We start from the raw sequence: 22673 nt of genomic DNA, 5'->3' as shown, positions 1-22673 counted from the left end.
ACTGACATGTATTCATACTGACATGTAGTCTCCTCTGTCAGGTGACAGTGTATTCATACTGACATGTAGTCATACTGACATGTAGTCATACTGACATGTATTCATACTGACATGTAGTCTCCTCTGTCAGGTGACAGTGTAGTCATACTGACATGTATTCATACTGACATGTAGTCATACTGACATGTATTCATACTGACATGTAGTCTCCTCTGTCAGGTGACAGTGTATTCATACTGACATGTAGTCATACTGACATGTAGTCATACTGACATGTATTCATACTGACATGTAGTCTCCTCTGTCAGGTGACAGTGTATTCATACTGACATGTAGTCATACTGACATGTAGTCATACTGACATGTGTATTCATACTGACATGTATTCATACTGACATGTAGTCTCCTCTGTCAGGTGACAGTGTATTCATACTGACATGTAGTCATACTGACATGTAGTCATACTGACATGTAGTCATACTGACATGTAGTCATACTGACATGTGTATTCATACTGACATGTATTCATACTGACATGTGTATTCATACTGACATGTATTCATACTGACATGTAGTCTCCTCTGTCAGGTGACAGTGTATTCATACTGACATGTAGTCATACTGACATGTGTATTCATACTGACATGTATTCATACTGACATGTAGTCTCCTCTGTCAGGTGACAGTGTATTCATACTGACATGTATTCATACTGACATGTAGTCATACTGACATGTATTCATACTGACATGTAGTCTCCTCTGTCAGGTGACAGTGTATTCATACTGACATGTAGTCATACTGACATGTAGTCATACTGACATGTATTCATACTGACATGTAGTCATACTGACATGTGTATTCATACTGACATGTAGTCATACTGACATGTAGTCTCCTCTGTCAGGTGACAGTGTATTCATACTGACATGTAGTCATACTGACATGTAGTCATACTGACATGTAGTCATACTGACATGTATTCATACTGACATGTAGTCTCCTCTGTCAGGTGACAGTGTAGTCATACTGACATGTAGTCATACTGACATGTAGTCATACTGACATGTATTCATACTGACATGTAGTCTCCTCTGTCAGGTGCGTGTGGACAGTGGCATCCAAGAAGGAAGTGACATCAGTATCTACTATGACCCAATGATCTCCAAGGTTAGCTGCTGTGTTCTCCCTCAAACTGCCCAACACAATCACATTGCCCTTTCCAATATGTTTTACTGATCTATAATGTGAATGTCCCTTTGTGCTCGCCGTAGCTGGTGACCTATGGCGCCACGCGCGCTGAAGCCCTGCAGAGGATGGAGGACGCTCTGGATAACTATGTCATCAGAGGTAAGACACACACACAAACACACACACACTGTTGGGTGTTATATCTTTCTGGAAGCATCTTCAGTACCTCAAGACTCTGACATTTTCTGTAGAGCTACACACATGTAGAGGTTCTGATCTCTACCTGTCTCTGACTGTTGTTCCTGTGTGTGACTGTCCAGGGTTCTGATCTCTACCTGTCTCTGACTGTTGTTCCTGTGTGTGTGACTGTCCAGGGTTCTGATCTCTACCTGTCTCTGACTGTTGTTCCTGTGTGTGTGACTGTCCAGTGGTCTGATCTCTACCTGTCTCTGACTGTTGTTCCTGTGTGTGTGACTGTCCAGGGGTCTGATCTCTACCTGTCTCTGACTGTTGTTCCTGTGTGTGTGACTGTCCAGGGGTCTGATCTCTACCTGTCTCTGACTGTTGTTCCTGTGTGTGTGACTGTCCAGGGGTCTGATCTCTACCTGTCTCTGACTGTTGTTCCTGTGTGACTGTCCAGGGGTCTGATCTCTACCTGTCTCTGACTGTTGTTCCTGTGTGTGTGACTGTCCAGGGTTCTGATCTCTACCTGTCTCTGACTGTTGTTCCTGTGTGTGTGACTGTCCAGGGGTCTGATCTCTACCTGTCTCTGACTGTTGTTCCTGTGTGTGTGACTGTCCAGGGGTCTGATCTCTACCTGTCTCTGACTGTTGTTCCTGTGTGTGTGACTGTCCAGGGTTCTGATCTCTACCTGTCTCTGACTGTTGTTCCTGTGTGTGTGACTGTCCAGTGGTCTGATCTCTACCTGTCTCTGACTGTTGTTCCTGTGTGTGTGACTGTCCAGGGGTCTGATCTCTACCTGTCTCTGACTGTTGTTCCTGTGTGTGTGACTGTCCAGGGGTCTGATCTCTACCTGTCTCTGACTGTTGTTCCTGTGTGACTGTCCAGGTGTGACCCACAACATCCCCCTGCTCAGGGAGATCATCACCCACCCTCGCTTCATCTCTGGTGACATCACCACTAACTTCCTGCCAGAGGAATACCCAGAGGGGTTCAAAGGTCACCAGCTGACCTCCGAGGGTCGCAGGGAGCTCGTCGCCACCGCAGCCGCTCTCTACGTCTCGGCACAGCTCCGCTCCCAGAGGTTCCTGGGTAATCTCAGGTAAATTAAATCAATTAAAATAACTGAGGGAAATTCTTGTATGAATTGGTACTGGAATATCATTTAGATAAAGCACCGTCTTGGTCAGGTTGATATTGTAATCGATGTGTTCTCAATGACTTACCTGGTTAAATCAAACAGAGAGGAGGTAAAAACACCAAGAGGTTCTAGTTGACATCAGAAAGAGCTAGAGCTCTCATTGTTCCCCATGTGTTAATTATTGTGCTGTTTCACTGTATCTGAATGTCCATTGTCTGTTTTTACTGAGTTTATTATTGTGTTGTGTGTTTAAACCAGTGTTTTACATGTTCCATTGCTTGTAGCACCGGCTCAGTTCTGCAATATGTCACCAGTTAACAGAGCTGTATCCTAGCGTGGTGTAGCAGTCTGCTGGTCAAACTGTTAGACTTGATTCTCTCTGTCAGCTCTGCCATCTGTCTCAACATCTGGCCACGTTTTCTTCTTTCTTGTTCGGATCGTTTCCTTTGTTGTTCATGAACCACCGGGGGTCGGTCTTTGTAGTTGCAGTCAGTGGTAGATCCCTCCCTCCCTCCCTCCCTCCCTCCCTCCCCCTCCTCTCTCCTCTCACTCCCCCTCTCCCTCCCTCCCTCCCTCCCTCCCTCCCTCCCTCCCTCCCTCCCTCCCTCCCTCCCTCCCTCCCTCCCTCCCTCCCTCCCTCCCTCCCCCTCCTCTCTCCTCTCACTCCCCCCTCCCTCCCTCCCTCCCTCCCTCCCCCTCCTCTCTCCTCTCACTCCCCCTCCCTCCCTCCCTCCCTCCCCCTCCCTCCCTCCCTCCCTCCCCCTCCTCTCTCCTCTCACTCCCTCCCTCCCTCCCTCCCTCTCTCCTCTCACTCCCTCCCTCCCTCCCTCCCTCTCTCCTCTCACTCCCTCCCTCCCTCCCTCCCTCCCTCCCTCCCTCCCTCCCTCTCTCCTCTCACTCCCTCCCTCCCTCCCCTCCTCTCTCCCCTCCCTCCCTCCCTCCCTCCCTCTCTCTCCCTCCCTCCCTCCCTCCCTCCCTCCCTCCCTCCCCTCCTCTCTCCTCTCACTCCCCCTCCCTCCCTCCCTCCCTCCCTCCCTCCCTCCCTCCCTCCCTCCCTCCCCCTCCTCTCTCCTCTCCCTCCCTCCCCCTCCTCTCTCCTCTCCCTCCCTCCCCCTCCTCTCTCCTCTCACTCCTCCTCTCTCCCCCCTCCCCCCTCCTCTCTCCTCTCACTCCTTCTCTCTCCTCCCTCACCCCTCCTGTCTCCTCTCTGCCTCTCTCACTCCCTCCCTCCCCCTCAGCCCTCCCTCCCCCTCCTTTCTTCCCTCCCCCTCCTCTCTCCTCTCACTCCTCCTCTCTCCTCCCTCCTCCCTCCCCCCTCCTCTCTCCTCTCACTCCTCCTCTCTCCTCCCTCACCCCTCCCCCCTCCTCTCTCCTCTCACTCCTCCTCTCTCCTCCCTCACCCCTCCCCCCTCCTCTCTCCTTCACTCCTCCTCTCTCCTCCCTCACCCCTCCCCCCTCCTCTCTCCTCTCACTCCTCCCTCCCCCTCCTCTCTCCTCTCACTCCTCCTCTCTCCTCCCTCCCCTCTCCTCTCACTCCTCCTCTCTCCTCCCCCCCCTCCTCTCTCCTCCCTCACCCCTCCTGTCTCCTCTCTGCCTCTCTCCTCCCTCACCCCTCCTCTCTCCTCTCACTCCTCCTCTCTCCTCTCACTCCTCCTCTCTCCTCTCACTCCTCCTCTCTCCTCTCTCCTCCTCTCTCCTCTCACTCCTCCTCCCTCCCCCCTCCTCTCTCCTCTCTCCTCCTCTCTCCTCTCACTCCTCCTCCCTCCCCCCTCCTCTCTCCTCTCACTCCTCCTCTCTCCTCCCTCCCCCCTCCCCCCTCCCCCCTCAGAGCAGGGATAAACCAGACAGATCCTTCTACAGTGGAGTATTCCAGAGAACATGATCATTAAAGCCTCAACACTATAGTTAGCCATCAACATTTTAGAAACATTTCTATCTCTTGAATTTCTGGTTCCAAAGCTAAACGTGTGTTGGTGCTGTTGATTATGTTCATCTATACCATGCTCATTTCAAGTGTCTTTCTTAATGAAAGTTGTGTTAGGAAGGTTGGCTGAGAGGTAACAGACCAGCAGACTGTTCTCTGGTGTAGGGAGAGAGAGGGAGTAGCTGTCAGTTAGTGGAAGAGCTGACTGTTTATTCAGCTTCCTCTCTGAGACTGATACTAATGGGAAAGGGGTGTGTGTGTGTGTGTGTGTTTCAGGGTGTCCACCACCCCACAGGAGAGGAGGCAGTGGGAGCTGTGTGTGGAGTTGGAGAAGGGAAGCCACGCGGTCGCTGTGTCACGCTCTGGATCCACGTTCACTGTGAGTGACGCGCGCGCGCACACACACACACACACACACACACACACACACACACACACACACACACACACACACACACACACACACACACACACACACACACACAGTGGGGTCCGAAATTATTGACACCCTTGATAAAGATGAGCAAAAAACTGTATAAGGTAAATCATTTAGATAGTGAGATCTATTTTATGCAACAAAAAGGGAAATTATATTATTTTGTTATTTTGTTTAACAAGTTATGTTTGTTTCTCTCAAAGGTAGGGATCAAAATGATTTTTAATACCCTGTTTTTAATACCTTTCAATACTTCACCTTGCAAGGACAAGGGCACTGAGCCTTTCTCTTAAATGTTTTGTGAGTTGGTCAACACATTGGGATCTTGGACCATTTCTCCACACAGAATCCTTCCAGATCTTTGATATCCTTCATCTGGGCTTATCAACTGCTCTCTTCAACTCAAACCACAGGTTTTCATCGGGTGTAGGGTCCGGGTGTAGGGTCCGGGTGTAGGATCCGGGTTTCAGGTCCGGGTTTCAGGTCCGGGTGTAGGGTGCGGGTTTCAGGTCCGGGTGTAGGGTGCGGGTTTCAGGTCCGGGTTTCAGGTCCGGGTGTAGGATCCGGGTTTCAGGTCCGGGTTTCAGGTCCGGGTGTAGGATCCGGGTTTCAGGTCCGGGTTTCAGGTCCGGGTGTAGGGTGCGGGTTTCAGGTCCGGGTGTAGGGTGCGGGTTTCAGGTCCGGGTTTCAGGTCCGGGTGTAGGATCCGGGTTTCAGGTCCGGGTTTCAGGTCCGGGTGTAGGATCCGGGTTTCAGGTCCGGGTTTCAGGTCCGGGTGTAGGATCCGGGTTTCAGGTCCGGGTTTCAGGTCCGGGTTTCAGGTCCGGGTGTAGGATCCGGGTTTCAGGTCCGGGTTTCAGATCCGGGTTTCAGGTCCGGGTGTAGGGTCCGGGTTTCAGGTCCGGGTGTAGGATCCGGGTTTCAGGTCCGGGTTTCAGGTCCGGGTTTCAGGTCCGGGTGTAGGGACTGATCAGAGCCTGATCAGAGCCTGAAGGTATCCCTGTGGTTTGGTAAAGTGAATGAAGGCAGTAGGCCCTTCTCTCTGTGAGGGGGCTTGAATGGAGCTGAGGTCCAGGTGGTGGGGGGGAGGAGGGGTTGTCCTGGCCGACAGACATCACTCGGTGGCTGGGTGTTTAGACACCTGCAGTCCCTGGTCTGGTGGGCTGTTTTCCTTGAACCATGATAACATATGCTCCTAATCAGCCTCTCCTGGTCACCCAGAACCACTGAACCACACATCAAACTAGGGGCCAGTACCCCCAGGAGAGGAACGACTGGTGCTGGGTACTGTGTCCTTTCCCTGGTCCTCTCCTGTCTAGTAGTGGATACTGGGTCTTTCCCTGGTCCTCTAGTAGTGGATACTGGGTCTTTCCCTGGTCCTCTCCTGTCTAGTAGTGGATACTGGGTATTTCCCTGGTCCTCTAGTAGTGGATACTGGTCTTTCCCTGGTCCTCTCCTGTCTAGTAGTGGATACTGGGTCTTTCCCTGGTCCTCTAGTAGTGGATACTGGGTTTTCCCTGGTCCTCTCCTGTCTAGTAGTGGATACTGGGTCTTTCCTGGTCCTCTAGTAGTGGATACTGGGTCTTTCCCTGGTCCTCTAGTAGTGGATACTGGGTCTTTCCCTGTCCTCTCCTGTCTAGTAGTGGATACTGGGTCTTTCCCTGGTCCTCTAGTAGTGGATACTGGGTCTTTCCCTGGTCCTCTCCTGTCTAGTAGTGGATACTGGGTCTTTCCTGGTCCTCTCCTCTAGTAGTGGATACTGGGTATTTCCCTGGTCCTCTAGTAGTGGATACTGGGTCTTTCCCTGGTCCTCTAGTAGTGGATACTGGGTCTTTCCCTGGTCCTCTAGTAGTGGATACTGGGTCTTTCCCTGGTCCTCTAGTAGTGGATACTGGGTATTTCCCTGGTCCTCTAGTAGTGGATACTGGGTATTTCCCTGGTCCTCTAGTAGTGGATACTGGGTATTTCCCTGGTCCTCTAGTAGTGGATACTGGGTCTTTCCCTGGTCCTCTAGTAGTGGATACTGGGTATTTCCCTGGTCCTCTCCTCTAGTAGTGGATACTGGTTATTTCCCTGGTCCTCTAGTAGTGGATACTGGGTCTTTCCCTGGTCCTCTAGTAGTGGATACTGGGTCTTTCCCTGGTCCTCTAGTAGTGGATACTGGGTCTTTCCCTGGTCCTCTAGTAGTGGATACTGGGTCTTTCCCTGGTCCTCTCCTCTAGTAGTGGATACTGGGTATTTCCCTGGTCCTCTAGTAGTGGATACTGGGTATTTCCCTGGTCCTCTAGTAGTGGATACTGGGTCTTTCCCTGGTCCTCTCCTCTAGTAGTGGATACTGGGTATTTCCCTGGTCCTCTAGTAGTGGATACTGGGTATTTCCCTGGTCCTCTAGTAGTGGATACTGGGTCTTTCCCTGGTCCTCTAGTAGTGGATACTGGGTCTTTCCCTGGTCCTCTAGTAGTGGATACTGGGTCTTTCCCTGGTCCTCTAGTAGTGGATACTGGGTCTTTCCCTGGTCCTCTAGTAGTGGATACTGGGTATTTCCCTGGTCCTCTTCTCTAGTAGTGGATACTGGGTATTTCCCTGGTCCTCTAGTAGTGGATACTGGGTATTTCCCTGGTCCTCTCCTCTAGTAGTGGATACTGGGTATTTCCCTGGTCCTCTAGTAGTGGATACTGGGTATTTCCCTGGTCCTCTAGTAGTGGATACTGGGTATTTCCCTGGTCCTCTAGTAGTGGATACTGGGTATTTCCCTGGTCCTCTAGTAGTGGATACTGGGTCTTTCCCTGGTCCTCTAGTAGTGGATACTGGGTATTTCCCTGGTCCTCTAGTAGTGGATACTGGGTATTTCCCTGGTCCTCTAGTAGTGGATACTGGGTCTTTCCCTGGTCCTCTAGTAGTGGATACTGGGTATTTCCCTGGTCCTCTCCTCTAGTAGTGGATACTGGGTATTTCCCTGGTCCTCTAGTAGTGGATACTGGGTCTTTCCCTGGTCCTCTAGTAGTGGATACTGGGTATTTCCCTGGTCCTCTAGTAGTGGATACTGGGTCTTTCCCTGGTCCTCTAGTAGTGGATACTGGGTCTTTCCCTGGTCCTCTAGTAGTGGATACTGGGTCTTTCCCTGGTCCTCTAGTAGTGGATACTGGGTATTTCCCTGGTCCGCTCCTCTAGTAGTGGATACTGGGTATTTCCCTGGTCCTCTAGTAGTGGATACTGGGTCTTTCCCTGGTCCTCTAGTAGTGGATACTGGGTCTTTCCCTGGTCCTCTAGTAGTGGATACTGGGTATTTCCCTGGTCCTCTCCTCTAGTAGTGGATACTGGGTATTTCCCTGGTCCGCTCCTCTAGTAGTGGATACTGGGTATTTCCCTGGTCCTCTAGTAGTGGATACTGGGTCTTTCCCTGGTCCTCTAGTAGTGGATACTGGGTCTTTCCCTGGTCCTCTAGTAGTGGATACTGGGTATTTCCCTGGTCCTCTCCTCTAGTAGTGGATACTGGGTCTTTCCCTGGTCCTCTAGTAGTGGATACTGGGTCTTTCCCTGGTCCTCTAGTAGTGGATACTGGGTATTTCCCTGGTCCTCTCCTCTAGTAGTGGATACTGGGTCTTTCCCTGGTCCTCTAGTAGTGGATACTGGGTCTTTCCCTGGTCCTCTAGTAGTGGATACTGGGTCTTTCCCTGGTCCTCTAGTAGTGGATACTGGGTATTTCCCTGGTCCTCTCCTCTAGTAGTGGATACTGGGTCTTTCCCTGGTCCTCTAGTAGTGGATACTGGGTATTTCCCTGGTCCTCTAGTAGTGGATACTGGGTCTTTCCCTGGTCCTCTAGTAGTGGATACTGGGTCTTTCCCTGGTCCTCTAGTAGTGGATACTGGGTCTTTCCCTGGTCCTCTAGTAGTGGATACTGGGTATTTCCCTGGTCCTCTCCTCTAGTAGTGGATACTGGGTCTTTCCCTGGTCCTCTAGTAGTGGATACTGGGTCTTTCCCTGGTCCTCTAGTAGTGGATACTGGGTATTTCCCTGGTCCTCTCCTCTAGTAGTGGATACTGGGTATTTCCCTGGTCCTCTAGTAGTGGATACTGGGTATTTCCCTGGTCCTCTAGTAGTGGATACTGGGTCTTTCCCTGGTCCTCTAGTAGTGGATACTGGGTCTTTCCCTGGTCCTCTAGTAGTGGATACTGGGTCTTTCCCTGGTCCTCTAGTAGTGGATACTGGGTCTTTCCCTGGTCCTCTAGTAGTGGATACTGGGTATTTCCTCTGCCCAACAGTACTATCTTTGATGCTGTTATTTTCCCAAGTGGTTCAACATAGCTGCTCCTCCTGCTGTCAGGCTGCAGGCTGTCTCTTCCTGCATATCAAACTGCCATCTCTCCACATGGGAAGCAAATGGCTTGTATCAGAATAATAAGTAGAGTGTAGTAATGAAATGACTGTTCCTCTGATCCCCCTGGCAGGTGGAGGTGGATGGAGTTAAGGTGGAGGTTAGTGGAGAGTGGAACCTGGCCTCAGCCCTGCTGCCTGTCACCATCAACAGAACCCCCAGGGTTCTACAGTGTCTGTCTAGAGATGCAGGAGGAGACATCACTCTACAGTACCTGGGCACACAGGTGAGTCCCCTCTCCTTCATTCTGGTGAATGTGTGAGTTGTGTGTCTTAGTGGTTGTGTGTATGTTTTCCTGTATGTACACACATTTAGTAACGTTCCTCTTATCTGTCGGGCCAAGTCGGTGTCAGTTCCCCGCCTACACATCCCCATCCAGCCTAGTCCCAGACCCCCAATACCCCCCAGACCCCCACACTACACAGAATGTCAGGAAGAGAAGACCATCCGTTATGTATCAGAGGCTTTGAAGGGAGCCAGCTATAAACAGCTCAGTGCTGCTCACACCCTGGGGGGCTTTGAATGCAGGCTCCACAGGAACTTGTCACGGGGCGACATCACTTCCCTTTCCTCCTTTAGGGTCCTGTGGCTGGGCCGTGGGGGTCTGTTAGGTCATGGGGGGTTGGGAGGAGGTTGATGAGTGGCTCAGTAAGTACCTCTGCCCTGTCCCCTACTGCATCACCCTGCTGAGCTGCTTCCAGGCTTCCTCTCCTGAGGACATGGAAGACCACTGTATCCCTTAGCTCTCACTCATCCAGGGTATGTTCTAGTCTAGCTCATCCTGGGTATGTTCTAGTCTAGCTCATCCTGGGTATGTTCTAGTCTAGCTCATCCTGGGTATGTTCTGGTCTAGCTCATCCTGGGTATGTTCTAGTCTAGCTCATCCTGGGTATGTTCTAGTCTAGCTCATCCTGGGTATGTTCTAGTCTAGCTCATCCTGGGTATGTTCTGGTCTAGCTCATCCTGGGTATGTTCTAGTCTAGCTCATCCTGGGTATGTTCTGAGTCTAGCTCAGTCCTGGGTATGTTCTAGGTCTAGCTCATCCTGGGTATGTTCTAGTCTAGCTCATCCTGGGTATGTTCTAGTCTAGCTCATCCTGGGTATGTTCTGGTCTAGCTCATCCTGGGTATGTTCTAGTCTAGCTCGTCCAGGGTATGTTCTAGTCTAGCTCATCCTGGGTATGTTCTGGCAGGGGTGCTAGCTGCCATCCTGGGTATGTTCTGCAGCTCTCCGGGAGCTGGCAGCTCCCTGGGTATGTTCTAGTCTAGCTCATCCTGGGTATGTTCTAGTCTAGCTCATCCTGGGTATGTTCTGGTCTAGCTCATCCTGGGTATGTTCTAGTCTAGCTCATCCTGGGTATGTTCTGGTCTAGCTCATCCTGGGTATGTTCTAGTCTAGCTCATCCTGGGTATGTTCTGGTCTAGCTCATCCTGGGTATGTTCTAGTCTAGCTCATCCTGGGTATGTTCTAGTCTAGCTCATCCTGGGTATGTTCTAGTCTAGCTCATCCTGGGTATGTTCTAGTCTAGCTCATCCTGGGTATGTTCTAGTCTAGCTCATCCTGGGTATGTTCTAGTCTAGCTCATCCTGGGTATGTTCTAGTCTAGCTCATCCTGGGTATGTTCTAGTCTAGCTCATCCTGGGTATGTTCTAGTCTAGCTCATCCTGGGTATGTTCTAGTCTAGCTCATCCTGGGTATGTTCTGGTCTAGCTCATCCTGGGTATGTTCTAGTCTAGCTCGCCGGGTATGCAGCAGCCACCGGGAGCTAGTCAGCTCATCCTGGGAGTCTAGCAGCTCACCGGGGCTGGCAGCTCTCCGGGAGCAGTCAGCCATCCGGTTGCTAGCGCTCACCGGGAGCTGGTCGCTGGACAGAACAACACCTAGTTAACAGGCTGGAGTTGAATAGACCTTTAGTACAGCTGGTTACAGAACAACACCTAGTTAACCTGGTTGGTTGACCTGTATCTGAACTGGGGTGACAGTCAGCAGGGCCAATATGAGGGCTGTTAGTTACTGTTGTTTCCTGGGAAGAAATCCTGTCGAAGCCTGCATTTCCCCAGGCCATCCCAACGCTCCTATTCCCCACACTCCTGACGCTCCGGATTACAGCCTGATTTACGAGTCCAGCTTGGTTTCCCTCCCCGCTCCTGGTTTTCCTACAAGGGATTGTCGGCCTTGGGAATCAATGACTGTTTGTTTGGGGTATCCTATGGGGGTATCCTATGGGGGTATCCTATGGGGGTATCCTATGGGGGTATCCCGGCCAGGGGTTATTTTAGTCACTATGATGGTGTTGTGAAGAGGATGACCTTGTGTGTGTGTGTGTGTGTGTGTGTGTGTGTGTGTGTGTGTGTGTGTGTGTGTGTGTGTAAATACAGGTAAACAAACAAACAAGGATGCATGCGGTCATTAACATGCTGGGTGGCTTCCTAATGTTATTGTACTGTGACCTTCATATACAGGTCAGTTACTAGTAGTGTTACTGAGACCTACCAAGTCAACCAGGACAATGATCCCTCTAGCCTGGACCAGGGTTAAGCCAGGACAATGATCCCCCTAGCCTGGACCAGGGTTAAGCCAGGACAATGATCCCCCTAGCCTGGACCAGGGTTAAGCCAGGACAATGATCCCCCTAGCCTGGACCAGGGTTAAGCCAGGACAATGATCCCCCTAGCCTGGACCAGGGTTAAGCCAGGACAATGATCCCCCTAGCCTGGACCAGGGTTAAGCCAGGACAATGATCCCCCTAGCCTGGACCAGGGTTAAGCCAGGACAATGATCCCCCTAGCCTGGACCAGGGTTAAGCCAGGACAATGATCCCCCTAGCCTGGACCAGGGTTAAGCCAGGACAATGATCCCCCTAGCCTGGACCAGGGTTAAGCCAGGACAATGATCCCTCTAGCCTGGACCAGGGTTAAGCCAGGACAATGATCCCCCTAGCCTGGACCAGTGTTAAGCCAGGACAATGATCCCTCTAGCCTGGACCAGGGTTAAGCCAGGACAATGCTCCCCTAGCCTGGACCAGGGTTAAGCCAGGACAATGCTCCCCTAGCCTGGACCAGGGTTAAGCCAGGACAATGATCCCTCTAGCCTGGACCAGGGTTAAGCCAGGACAATGATCCCTCTAGCCTGGACCAGGGTTAAGCCAGGACAATGATCCCTCTAGCCTGGACCAGGGTTAAGCCAGGACAATGATCCCTCTAGCCTGGACCAGGGTTAAGCCAGGACAATGATCCCTCTAGCCTGGACCAGGGTTAAGCCAGGACAATGCTCCCCCTAGCCTGGACCAGGGTTAAGCCAGGACAATGATCCCTCTAGCCTAGACCAGTGTTAAGCCAGGACAATGCCCCCCCTAGCCTGGACCAGTGTTAAGCCAGGACAATGCTCCCCCTAGCCTGGACCAGTGTTAAGCCAGGACAATGATCCCTCTAGCCTGGACCAGTGTTAAGCCAGGACAATGCTCCCCCTAGCCTAGACCAGTGTTAAGCCAGGACAATGATCCCCCTAGCCTGGACCAGGGTTAAGCCAGGACAATGATCCCTCTAGCCTGGACCAGGGTTAAGCCAGGACAATGATCCCCCTAGCCTGGACCAGGGTTAAGCCAGGACAATGATCCCTCTAGCCTGGACCAGGGTTAAGCCAGGACAATGCTCCCCTAGCCTGGACCAGGGTTAAGCCAGGACAATGATCCCTCTAGCCTGGACCAGGGTTAAGCCAGGACAATGCTCCCCTAGCCTGGACCAGGGTTAAGCCAGGACAATGCTCCCCTAGCCTGGACCAGGGTTAAGCCAGGACAATGATCCCTCTAGCCTGGACCAGGGTTAAGCCAGGACAATGATCCCTCTAGCCTGGACCAGTGTTAAGCCAGGACAATGATCCCTCTAGCCTGGACCAGGGTTAAGCCAGGACAATGATCCCTCTAGCCTGGACCAGTGTTAAGCCAGGACAATGCTCCCCCTAGCCTGGACCAGGGTTAAGCCAGGACAATGCTCCCCCTAGCCTGGACCAGTGTTAAGCCAGGACAATGCCCCCCTAGCCTGGACCAGTGTTAAGCCAGGACAATGCTCCCCCTAGCCTAGACCAGTGTTAAGCCAGGACAATGCTCCCCCTAGCCTAGACCAGTGTTAAGCCAGGACAATGCCCCCCTAGCCTAGACCAGTGTTAAGCCAGGACAATGCTCCCCCTAGCCTAGACCAGTGTTAAGCCAGGACAATGCCCCCCTAGCCTGGACCAGTGTTAAGCCAGGACAATGCTCCCCCTAGCCTAGACCAGTGTTAAGCCAGGACAATGCCCCCCTAGCCTGGACCAGTGTTAAGCCAGGACAATGCCCCCCTAGCCTGGACCAGTGTTAAGCCAGGACAATGCCCCCCCTAGCCTGGACCAGTGTTAAGCCAGGACAATCCTGGGACATTTTCAGCTTCCAGGAATTGTGTACAGATCCTTGTGTCTCAGTAGGTAGAGCATGATGCTTGCAACCCCAGGGTTGTGGGTTCCATTCTCACGGAGAATCAGAACGGAGAAAAAAACTATGGAAATGTATGCACTCACTGTAAGTCGCTCTGGATAACACCATCTGCTAAATTACTCAAAAGTAAAAAATGTACAATGTACTGCCAAGTTCTCTAAAATGACGTTGGAGGCGGCTTATGGTAAAGAAATGAACACTGGCAACAGTTCTGGGATCTTTTATTTCAGCTTCTGAAACATGGGACATGTTACATTTATATTGTTGTTCAGTATAAAAGGACTGAGTTAGGAAGGTATTTTGTTATCCAGCTGTTATCCAACTTCAGTATCCAGCTGCTCATTGAATTGCACCACACAACAGATATCTACCAGCAGATATGTATTGTACCTCTCCCTCCCTCCTCATCTCACTCTCCGGTCTCACCTTGTTGCCCGGCGCCAAGCGACCGTTGGCTGTTATATTTATTAGGCCTGCTGCTTCATGAAGTTTCAACTCTTAACGAGGGAGAAACCAGCCACTCAGTGTTAGCTATGTGTAAGACATAAATGAGCCTAATGAGCTAATTAAAGGATTGGCATGAAACAGCCTGATGAATGAACCCACTGGCTGTAATGCAGTAGTAGCTGTAGTATTGATTCACTCAGCCAGGGACGGGGATATAGACTGACACGAATGATGTTGGGTGCTGCCACCCGGTGGACCCAAGGAGAACAGCATCAACAGAATAGGAGTTTCAGAATAATAAATGTGTTGTTCATCTTTATTTTTCTTTCATTAGTTTTACAACACGGGTCTACTTTGTGGACTTGTATATGTAATGAATTGATAACTGTGATTTGACCCCTGACCTCCGTCTCTTGTGTGTTCAGTTTAAGGTCCGTGTTCTCAGTCAGCTGGTATCCACGCTGAGCGCTCACATGCCTGAGAAGGTTCCAGAAGACACCAGCAGCATCCTGCGTTCTCCCATGCCTGGCTCCGTGGTCGCCGTGTCTGTCAAACCTGGAGACGTGGTAAGAACAGACATGTTACAGAGAATCCACATAGATCCGAGACACTGGTACATAGAGCATCCTGAACAGAGCAGTAGCGTCATGCCTGGTACATAGAGCATCCTGAACAGAGCAGTAGCATCATGCCTGGTACATAGAGCATCCTGAACAGAGCAGTAGCATCATGCCTGGTACATAGAGCATCCTGAACAGAGCAGTAGCATCATGCCTGGTACATAGAGCATCCTGAACAGAGCAGTAGCATCATGCCTGGTACATAGAGCATCCTGAACAGAGCAGTAGCATCATGCCTGGTACATAGAGCATCCTGAACAGAGCAGTAGCATCATGCCTGGTACATAGAGCATCCTGAACAGAGCAGTAGCGTCATGCCTGGTACATAGAGCATCCTGAACAGAGCAGTAGCATCATGCCTGGTACATAGAGCATCCTGAACAGAGCAGTAGCATCATGCCTGGTACATAGAGCATCCTGAACAGAGCAGTAGCATCATGCCTGGTACATAGAGCATCCTGAACAGAGCAGTAGCATCATGCCTGGTACATAGAGCATCCTGAACAGAGCAGTAGCAGTCATGCCTGGTACATAGAGCATCCTGAACAGAGCAGTAGCGTCATGCCTGGTACATAGAGCATCCTGAACAGAGCAGTAGACGTCATGCCTGGTACGATAGAGCATCCTGAACAGAGCAGTAGCGTCATGCCTGGTACATAGAGCATCCTGAACAGAGCAGTAGCAGTCATGCCTGGTACGATAGAGCATCCTGAACAGAGCAGTAGCGTCATGCCTGGTACATAGAGCATCCTGAACAGAGCAGTAGCGTCATGCCTGGTACATAGAGCATCCTGAACAGAGCAGTAGCGTCATGCCTGGTACATAGAGCATCCTGAACAGAGCAGTAGCGTCATGCCTGGTACATAGAGCAGCTCCTGAACAGAGCAGTAGCGTCATGCCTGGTACATAGAGCATCCTGAACAGAGCAGTAGCGTCATGCCTGGTACATAGAGCATCCTGAACAGAGCAGTAGCGTCATGCCTGGTACATAGAGCATCCTGAACAGAGCAGTAGCGTCATGCCTGGAGATAATGTGGTAAGGACATGTTGCATGTTACATACATGTTGTTGCTGGACATTAGTTGTTACATACATGTTGTTGCTGGACATTAGTTGTTACATACATGTTGTTGCTGGACATTAGTTGTTACATACATGTTGTTGCTGGACATTAGTTGTTACATACATGTTGTTGCTGGACATTAGTTGTTACATACATGTTGTTGCTGGACATTAGTTGTTACATACATGTTGTTGCTGGACATTAGTTGTTACATACATGTTGTTGCTGGACATTAGTTGTTACATGCATGTTGTTGCTGGACATTAGTTGTTACATGCATGTTGTTGCTGGACATTAGTTGTTACATGCATGTTGTTGCTGGACATTAGTTGTTACATGTTGTTGCTGGACATTAGTTGTTACATACATGTTGTTGCTGGACATTAGTTGTTACATGTTGTTGCTGGACATTAGTTGTTACATACATGTTGTTGCTGGACATTAGTTGTTACATACATGTTGTTGCTGGACATTAGTTTTTACATACATGTTGTTGCTGGACATTAGTTGTTACATACATGTTGTTGCTGGACATTAGTTGTTACATACATGTTGTTGCTGGATACTAGTTGTTACATACATGTTGTTGCTGGACATTAGTTGTTACATACATGTTGTTGCTGGACATTAGTTTTTACATACATGTTGTTGCTGGACATTAATTGTTACATGTTGTTGCTGGACATTAGTTGTTACATACATGTTGTTGCTGGACATTAGTTGTTACATACATGTTGTTGCTGGATACTAGTTGTTACATACATGTTGTTGCTGGATACTAGTTTCACCACCTCATCCATCAATGATTTAACCTTGTGAATCAGCACTCAATGATGGAGATGGAATGCTGGTTTATCAATATTGCATGTGGCATCTGGCGCCAGTTAATGTGTCTGTCTGTCTGTCTGTCTGTCTGTCTGTCTGTCTGTCTGTCTGTCTGTCTGTCTGTCTGTCTGTCTGTCTGTCTGTCTGTCTGTCTGATACATACGTCTGTCTGTCTGTCGTGAGTCATGCCTGCTATAGACTACATTATTGTATGCTGTAATGATCTGTTGTTGTTGTTCCCCAGGTGGCTGAAGGCCAGGAGATCTGTGTGATTGAGGCCATGAAGATGCAGAACAGCTTGATTGCTGCTAAAGCTGCCAAGGTAAGACCAATGAACACACACCCATTACACTAACCTCCACTACAACACATTACCACACACACACTACATTACACAGCCCTCCTCTCCCATGTAACTATTCCCCAGGTTGTTGCTGTAAATTACAGTGTTCTCAGTGAACTTCCCTGGTTAAATAAGGATAAAAACAATAAAACACACCACTACATTACCACACACACTACATTACTACACACTACTACATTACCACACACTACTACATTACCACACACACTACTACCACCCTCTACTCCACACACTACTACATTACTACACACTACTACATTACTACACACTACTACATTACTACACACTACTACATTACCACACACACTACATTACTACACACTACTACATTACTACACACTACTACATTACTACACATTACTACATTACCACACACACTACATTACCACACACTACTACATTACTACACACTACTACATTACTACACACTACTACATTACTACACACTACTACATTACTACACACTACTACATTACTACACACTACTACATTACCACACACACTACATTACTACACACTACTACATTACTACACACTACTACATTACTACACACTACTACATTACTACACACTACTACATTACTACACACTACTACATTACTACACACTACTACATTACTACACACTACTACATTACCACACACACTACATTACCACCACACTACTACATTACTACACACTATTACATTACTACACACTACTACATTACTACACACTACTACATTACTACACACTACTACATTACTACACACTACTACATTACTACACACTACTACATTACTACACACTATTACATTACTACACAACCACTACATTACTACACACTACTACATACTACACACCACTACATCACTACACACTACTACATTACTACACACCACTACATTACTACACACTACTACATTAACCACACACACCACTACATTACTACACACTACTACATTACTACACACTACTACATTACTACACACTACTACATTACCACACACACTACTACATTACTACACACTACTACATTACTACAAACTACTACATTACCACACACACTACATTACCACACACTACTACATTACCACACACACTACATTACTACACACTACTACATTACTACACACTACTACATTACTACACACTACTACATTACCACACACTACTACATTACTACACACACTACTACATTACTACACACACTACTACATTACTACACACTACTACATTACCACACACACCACTACATTACTACACACTACTACATTATCACACACACCACTTCATTACTACACACTACTACATTACTACACACTATACTACATTACCACACACACTACTACACGCACACTACTACATTACCACACACACCACTACACTACTACATTATCACACACACTACTACATTACTACACACACACTACTAAACACACACCACTACATTACTACACACTACTACATTACTACACACACTACTACACACACACTACTACATTACCACACACACCACTACATTACTACACACTACTACATTATCACACACACCACTACATTACTACATACTACTACATTACCACACACACCACTACATTACTACACACTACTACATTATCTCACACACCACTACATTACTACACACTACTACATTACTACAATCTACTACATTACCACACACACTACACACTACTACATTACCACACACACTACTACACACACACACTACTACATTACCACACACACCACTACATTACTACACACTACTACATTATCACACATACTACTACATTACTACACACACACTACTACACACACCACTACATTACTACACACTACTACATTACTACACACACTACTACACACACACTACTACATTACCACACACACACCACTAAATATACTACACACTACTACATTACCACACACACTACATTACTACACACACTACTACATTACTACACACTCTACTACATTACCACACACACCACTACATTATTACACAGTACTACATTATCACACACACTTCTACATTACTACACACACACTACTACATTACTACACACACTACTACATTACCACACACACTACTACATTACTACACACACTACTACATTACTACACACACTACTACATTACTACACACACTACTACATTACTACACACACTACTACATTACTACTCATTACTACACACACCGCTACATTACCACACACTACTACATTATCACACACATTACTACATTACCACACACACTGAATTACTTTTTTCTACACATCACCAGTCAGACGGCTAGTTTCTACGACAACTGACCTTTCTGTTGTTCCCTCCCAGGTGAAGAGTGTCCACTGTAAAGCAGGAGAGACGGTTGGAGAGGGAGACCTTCTGGTCCAACTAGAGTAGGATCTAACCTACGACCTCTAACCTCTGCCCTCTGCCCTCCCACCTCTGACCTCGCTCGCCAGGGATTGGCTTCCAAGTCAGGTTGAAGGAATTCTGGGACAAAGGAATGAACAGGATACTAGTAGACTAGATGGACGGTTCCCCAGTCTGTCCTTGTTGTTTTGTTCTGGTGTTTTGGTCTTCCTGTGGTACTAGTAGGCTACTCTCTCCAGTATTGGCTTCTGGGATTCACTCGTTCTAGGAATTTTCCACACAAAAACTAAAAAACAAGATGGACGCTGTGGACCTGTTTTAGTGCCTTCAGCCTCTGAAAGGAGGATTGTCCTGTTAAATATGATGAATACTGTATATATCACTTAGCAACATGCCACTAATCATGTGTAATGTACTTCCTCACTAGCCTGGTCTCAGATCTGTTTGTGCCATCTTGCCAGGACATCTGGGACCAGGCTAGCGCCTCACATTTCACTGTAATGAAACACTTGTGTATCAGAGTGTAGAAACCTGGTTATAAGTATAACACTACTCCCTTGGCTGGAGTTGTGTTTGCCTTTTTAAAGGATATCTCTCAACCCCAATTTCAGCCTTTGTCCAACCCCTTGACATTGTAAAGAAAAACATGCATTCAGGTGAGAAGTGGATGGGGGGACTTGCTCATAAATATTCATTTTGGGGGTGGGTAAATGTAGTTGTACCTCATCCCAACACTCTCTCACTGAAGTATACTTACCAGAAGTCCACTGGCACGCTCTGATAATAAAATGATGTGCATCGCGAGCAAATACGGCTCTGGAAAGTTAGCTCACAGTTGTTATGTGCTGACTTCCTGACATCTATTGCCACTTGCAGTGTAAGTTAGAATCCCTTATGGGGGGGGAATATTTGAAACGTGGACTCATATTTACTGCGGTATTGTGTTGGGAGGAAAGAGAAATCATCACCTTGTAAATGAAGGGGCTCAACTCAATCCAAACCTCATTGCAGTATTTACGCAGTATCTCTTTTTCCAATGGTCAAATGAACTCACAGACTGGTCTTGGGTACTGTATGAAAACCTACAACTACTACCAGGGCGACCCCTCTCACAGCTATGCTTTCACTTTTCAGAATTAGAAGTGTGTGTGTGGTCACGTGATGAATATAGGAAATAAAGGATTTGAAGAATAAATCGATCTTCCCCAGTTGGGATTAGAACTCCCAACCATTAAACTATGAGCCGACTGTAGCAGACTGCACCACCAATCAGTCAAGTTAACATGACCACTGTCATCTATTTCTTGTTACGATGGATGTAGCTACGAATACAGTTCAAGTGGGAAGTTTACATACACCTTAGCCAAATACATTATAACTCAGTTTTTCACAATTCTTGACATTTAATCCTAGTAAAAATTCCCTGTTTTAGGTCAGTTAGGATCACCAATTTATTTTAAGAATGTGAGATGTCAGAATAATAGTAGAGAGAATTATTTATTTCAGCTTTTATTTCTTTCATCACATTCCCAGTGGGTCAGAAGTTTACATACACTTAATTAGTATTTGGTAGCATTGCCTTTAAATTGTTTAACTTGGGTCAAACGCTTCAGGTAGCCGTCCACAAGCTTCCCACAATAAGTTGGGTGAATTTTGGCCCATTCCTCCTGACAGAGCTGGTGTAACTGAGTCAGGTTTGTAGGCCTCCTTGCTCGCACAAGCTTTTTCAGTTCTGCCCACAAATTTTCTATTGGATTGAGGTCAGGGCTTTGTGATGGCCACTCCAATACCTTGACTTTGTTGTCCTTAAGCCATTTTGCCACAACTTTGGAAGTTTGCTTGGGGTCATTGTCCATTTGGAAGACCCATTTGCAACCAAGCTTTAACTTCCTGACTGATGTCTGAAGATGTTGCTTCAATATATCCACATAATTTTCCTCCCTCATGATGCCATCCATTTTGTGAATTGCACCAGTCCCTCCTGCAGCAAAACACCCCCACAACATGATGCTGCCAGCCCCGTGCTTCACGGTTGGGATGGTGTTCTTCGGCTTGCAAGCCTCCCCCTTTTTCCTCCAAACATAACAATGCTCATTATGGCCAAACAGTTCTATTTTTGTTTGATCAGACCAGAGGACATTTCTCCGAAAAGTACAATCTTTGTCCCCATGTGCAGTTGCAAACCGTAGTCTGGCTTTTTTATGCAGGTTTTGGAGCAGTGGCTTCTTCCTTCCTGAGCGGCCTTTCAGGTTATGTCAATATAGGACTCGTTTTACTGTGGAAATAAATATTTTTGTACCTGTTTCCTCCAGCATCTTTACAAGGTCCTTTGCTGTAGTTCTAGGATTGATTTGCACTTTTCGCACCAAAGTACGTTCATCTCTAGGAGACAGAACGCGTCTCCTTCCTGAGCGGTATGACGGCTGTGTGGTCCCATGGTGTTTGTACTTGCGTACTATTGTTTGTACAGATGAACGTGGTACCTTCAGGTGTTTGGAAATTGGTCCCAAAGATGAACCAGACTTGTGGAGGTCTACAATTTTTTTTTCTGAGGTCTTGGCCATGACATCATTTTGTGGAATTTTCCAAGCTGTTTAAAGGCACAGTCAATTTAGTGTATGTAAACTTCTGACCCACTGGAATTGTGATACAGTGAATTGTAAGTGAAATAATCTGTCTGTAAACAATTGTTGGAAAAATTACTTGTGTCATGCACAATGCAGATGTCCTAACAGACTTGCCAAAACTATAGTTGGTTAATAAGAAATGTGTGTAGTGGTTGAAAAACTAGTTTTAATGACTCCAACCTCAGTGTGTGTAAACTTCTGACTTCAACTGTATACACGTATAATTGTTATTTTTTCTTGGTAAACCAGATTGATGTGTATGAAACGGTAAGATAAAATGTTGAATTTGGTCATATGCGGGTATGTGCCTTTACTGCCTTTTGTATGTTGTGTAACGTCAGTGTTCAAGGAAGCATCATGCTAAATATATTGGCACACTCCACAACCTGCATCTAGAAGGGAGTGGATTTCATACTGAACCCCTCCCTTTGATGACGTAGGGGGGCCTCTACATCACCAATTCAAAGGTAGGGTTGAACCACTAGGGACAAGGAGCTAGATTTAATACTAAAACACCTGAATATATCACTTTTGCAACAAACTGTCAAAATGAAGACCAGGATTGACGTGTTTCACTATAACTAAGCCTAAAACATCCTGTTTTTTGTCTTGAAAGTTACTCTTTAAATACTGTAGGGACTGGTAGAGGGGCTGGAC

General features: G+C 47.8%; 1 protein-coding gene across 1 annotated transcript in view; it reads left to right on the top strand.

Annotated features, from left to right (window-relative positions):
* The window catches only part of LOC106574926 (propionyl-CoA carboxylase alpha chain, mitochondrial), a 57620-nt gene extending 35311 nt beyond the window's left edge, over positions 1–22309 (top strand). The window contains exons 14-21 of the mRNA XM_082963735.1: positions 1102–1170; positions 1275–1350; positions 2260–2473; positions 4713–4815; positions 9321–9473; positions 14585–14725; positions 16912–16989; positions 19348–22309. Coding sequence (XP_082819861.1) covers positions 1102–1170; positions 1275–1350; positions 2260–2473; positions 4713–4815; positions 9321–9473; positions 14585–14725; positions 16912–16989; positions 19348–19416 — 903 coding nt within the window. The 3' untranslated portion in view covers positions 19417–22309. The remainder of the gene's footprint in view (positions 1–1101; positions 1171–1274; positions 1351–2259; positions 2474–4712; positions 4816–9320; positions 9474–14584; positions 14726–16911; positions 16990–19347) is intronic.
* Positions 22310–22673: the final 364 nt, after the last annotated feature.

This window comes from Salmo salar, chromosome 17 (assembly GCF_965601325.2).
Source record: "Salmo salar chromosome 17, fSalSal1, whole genome shotgun sequence".
NCBI classification, from domain to species: domain Eukaryota; kingdom Metazoa; phylum Chordata; class Actinopteri; order Salmoniformes; family Salmonidae; genus Salmo; species Salmo salar.
This window is presented reverse-complemented; position numbering and strand designations above follow the sequence as displayed.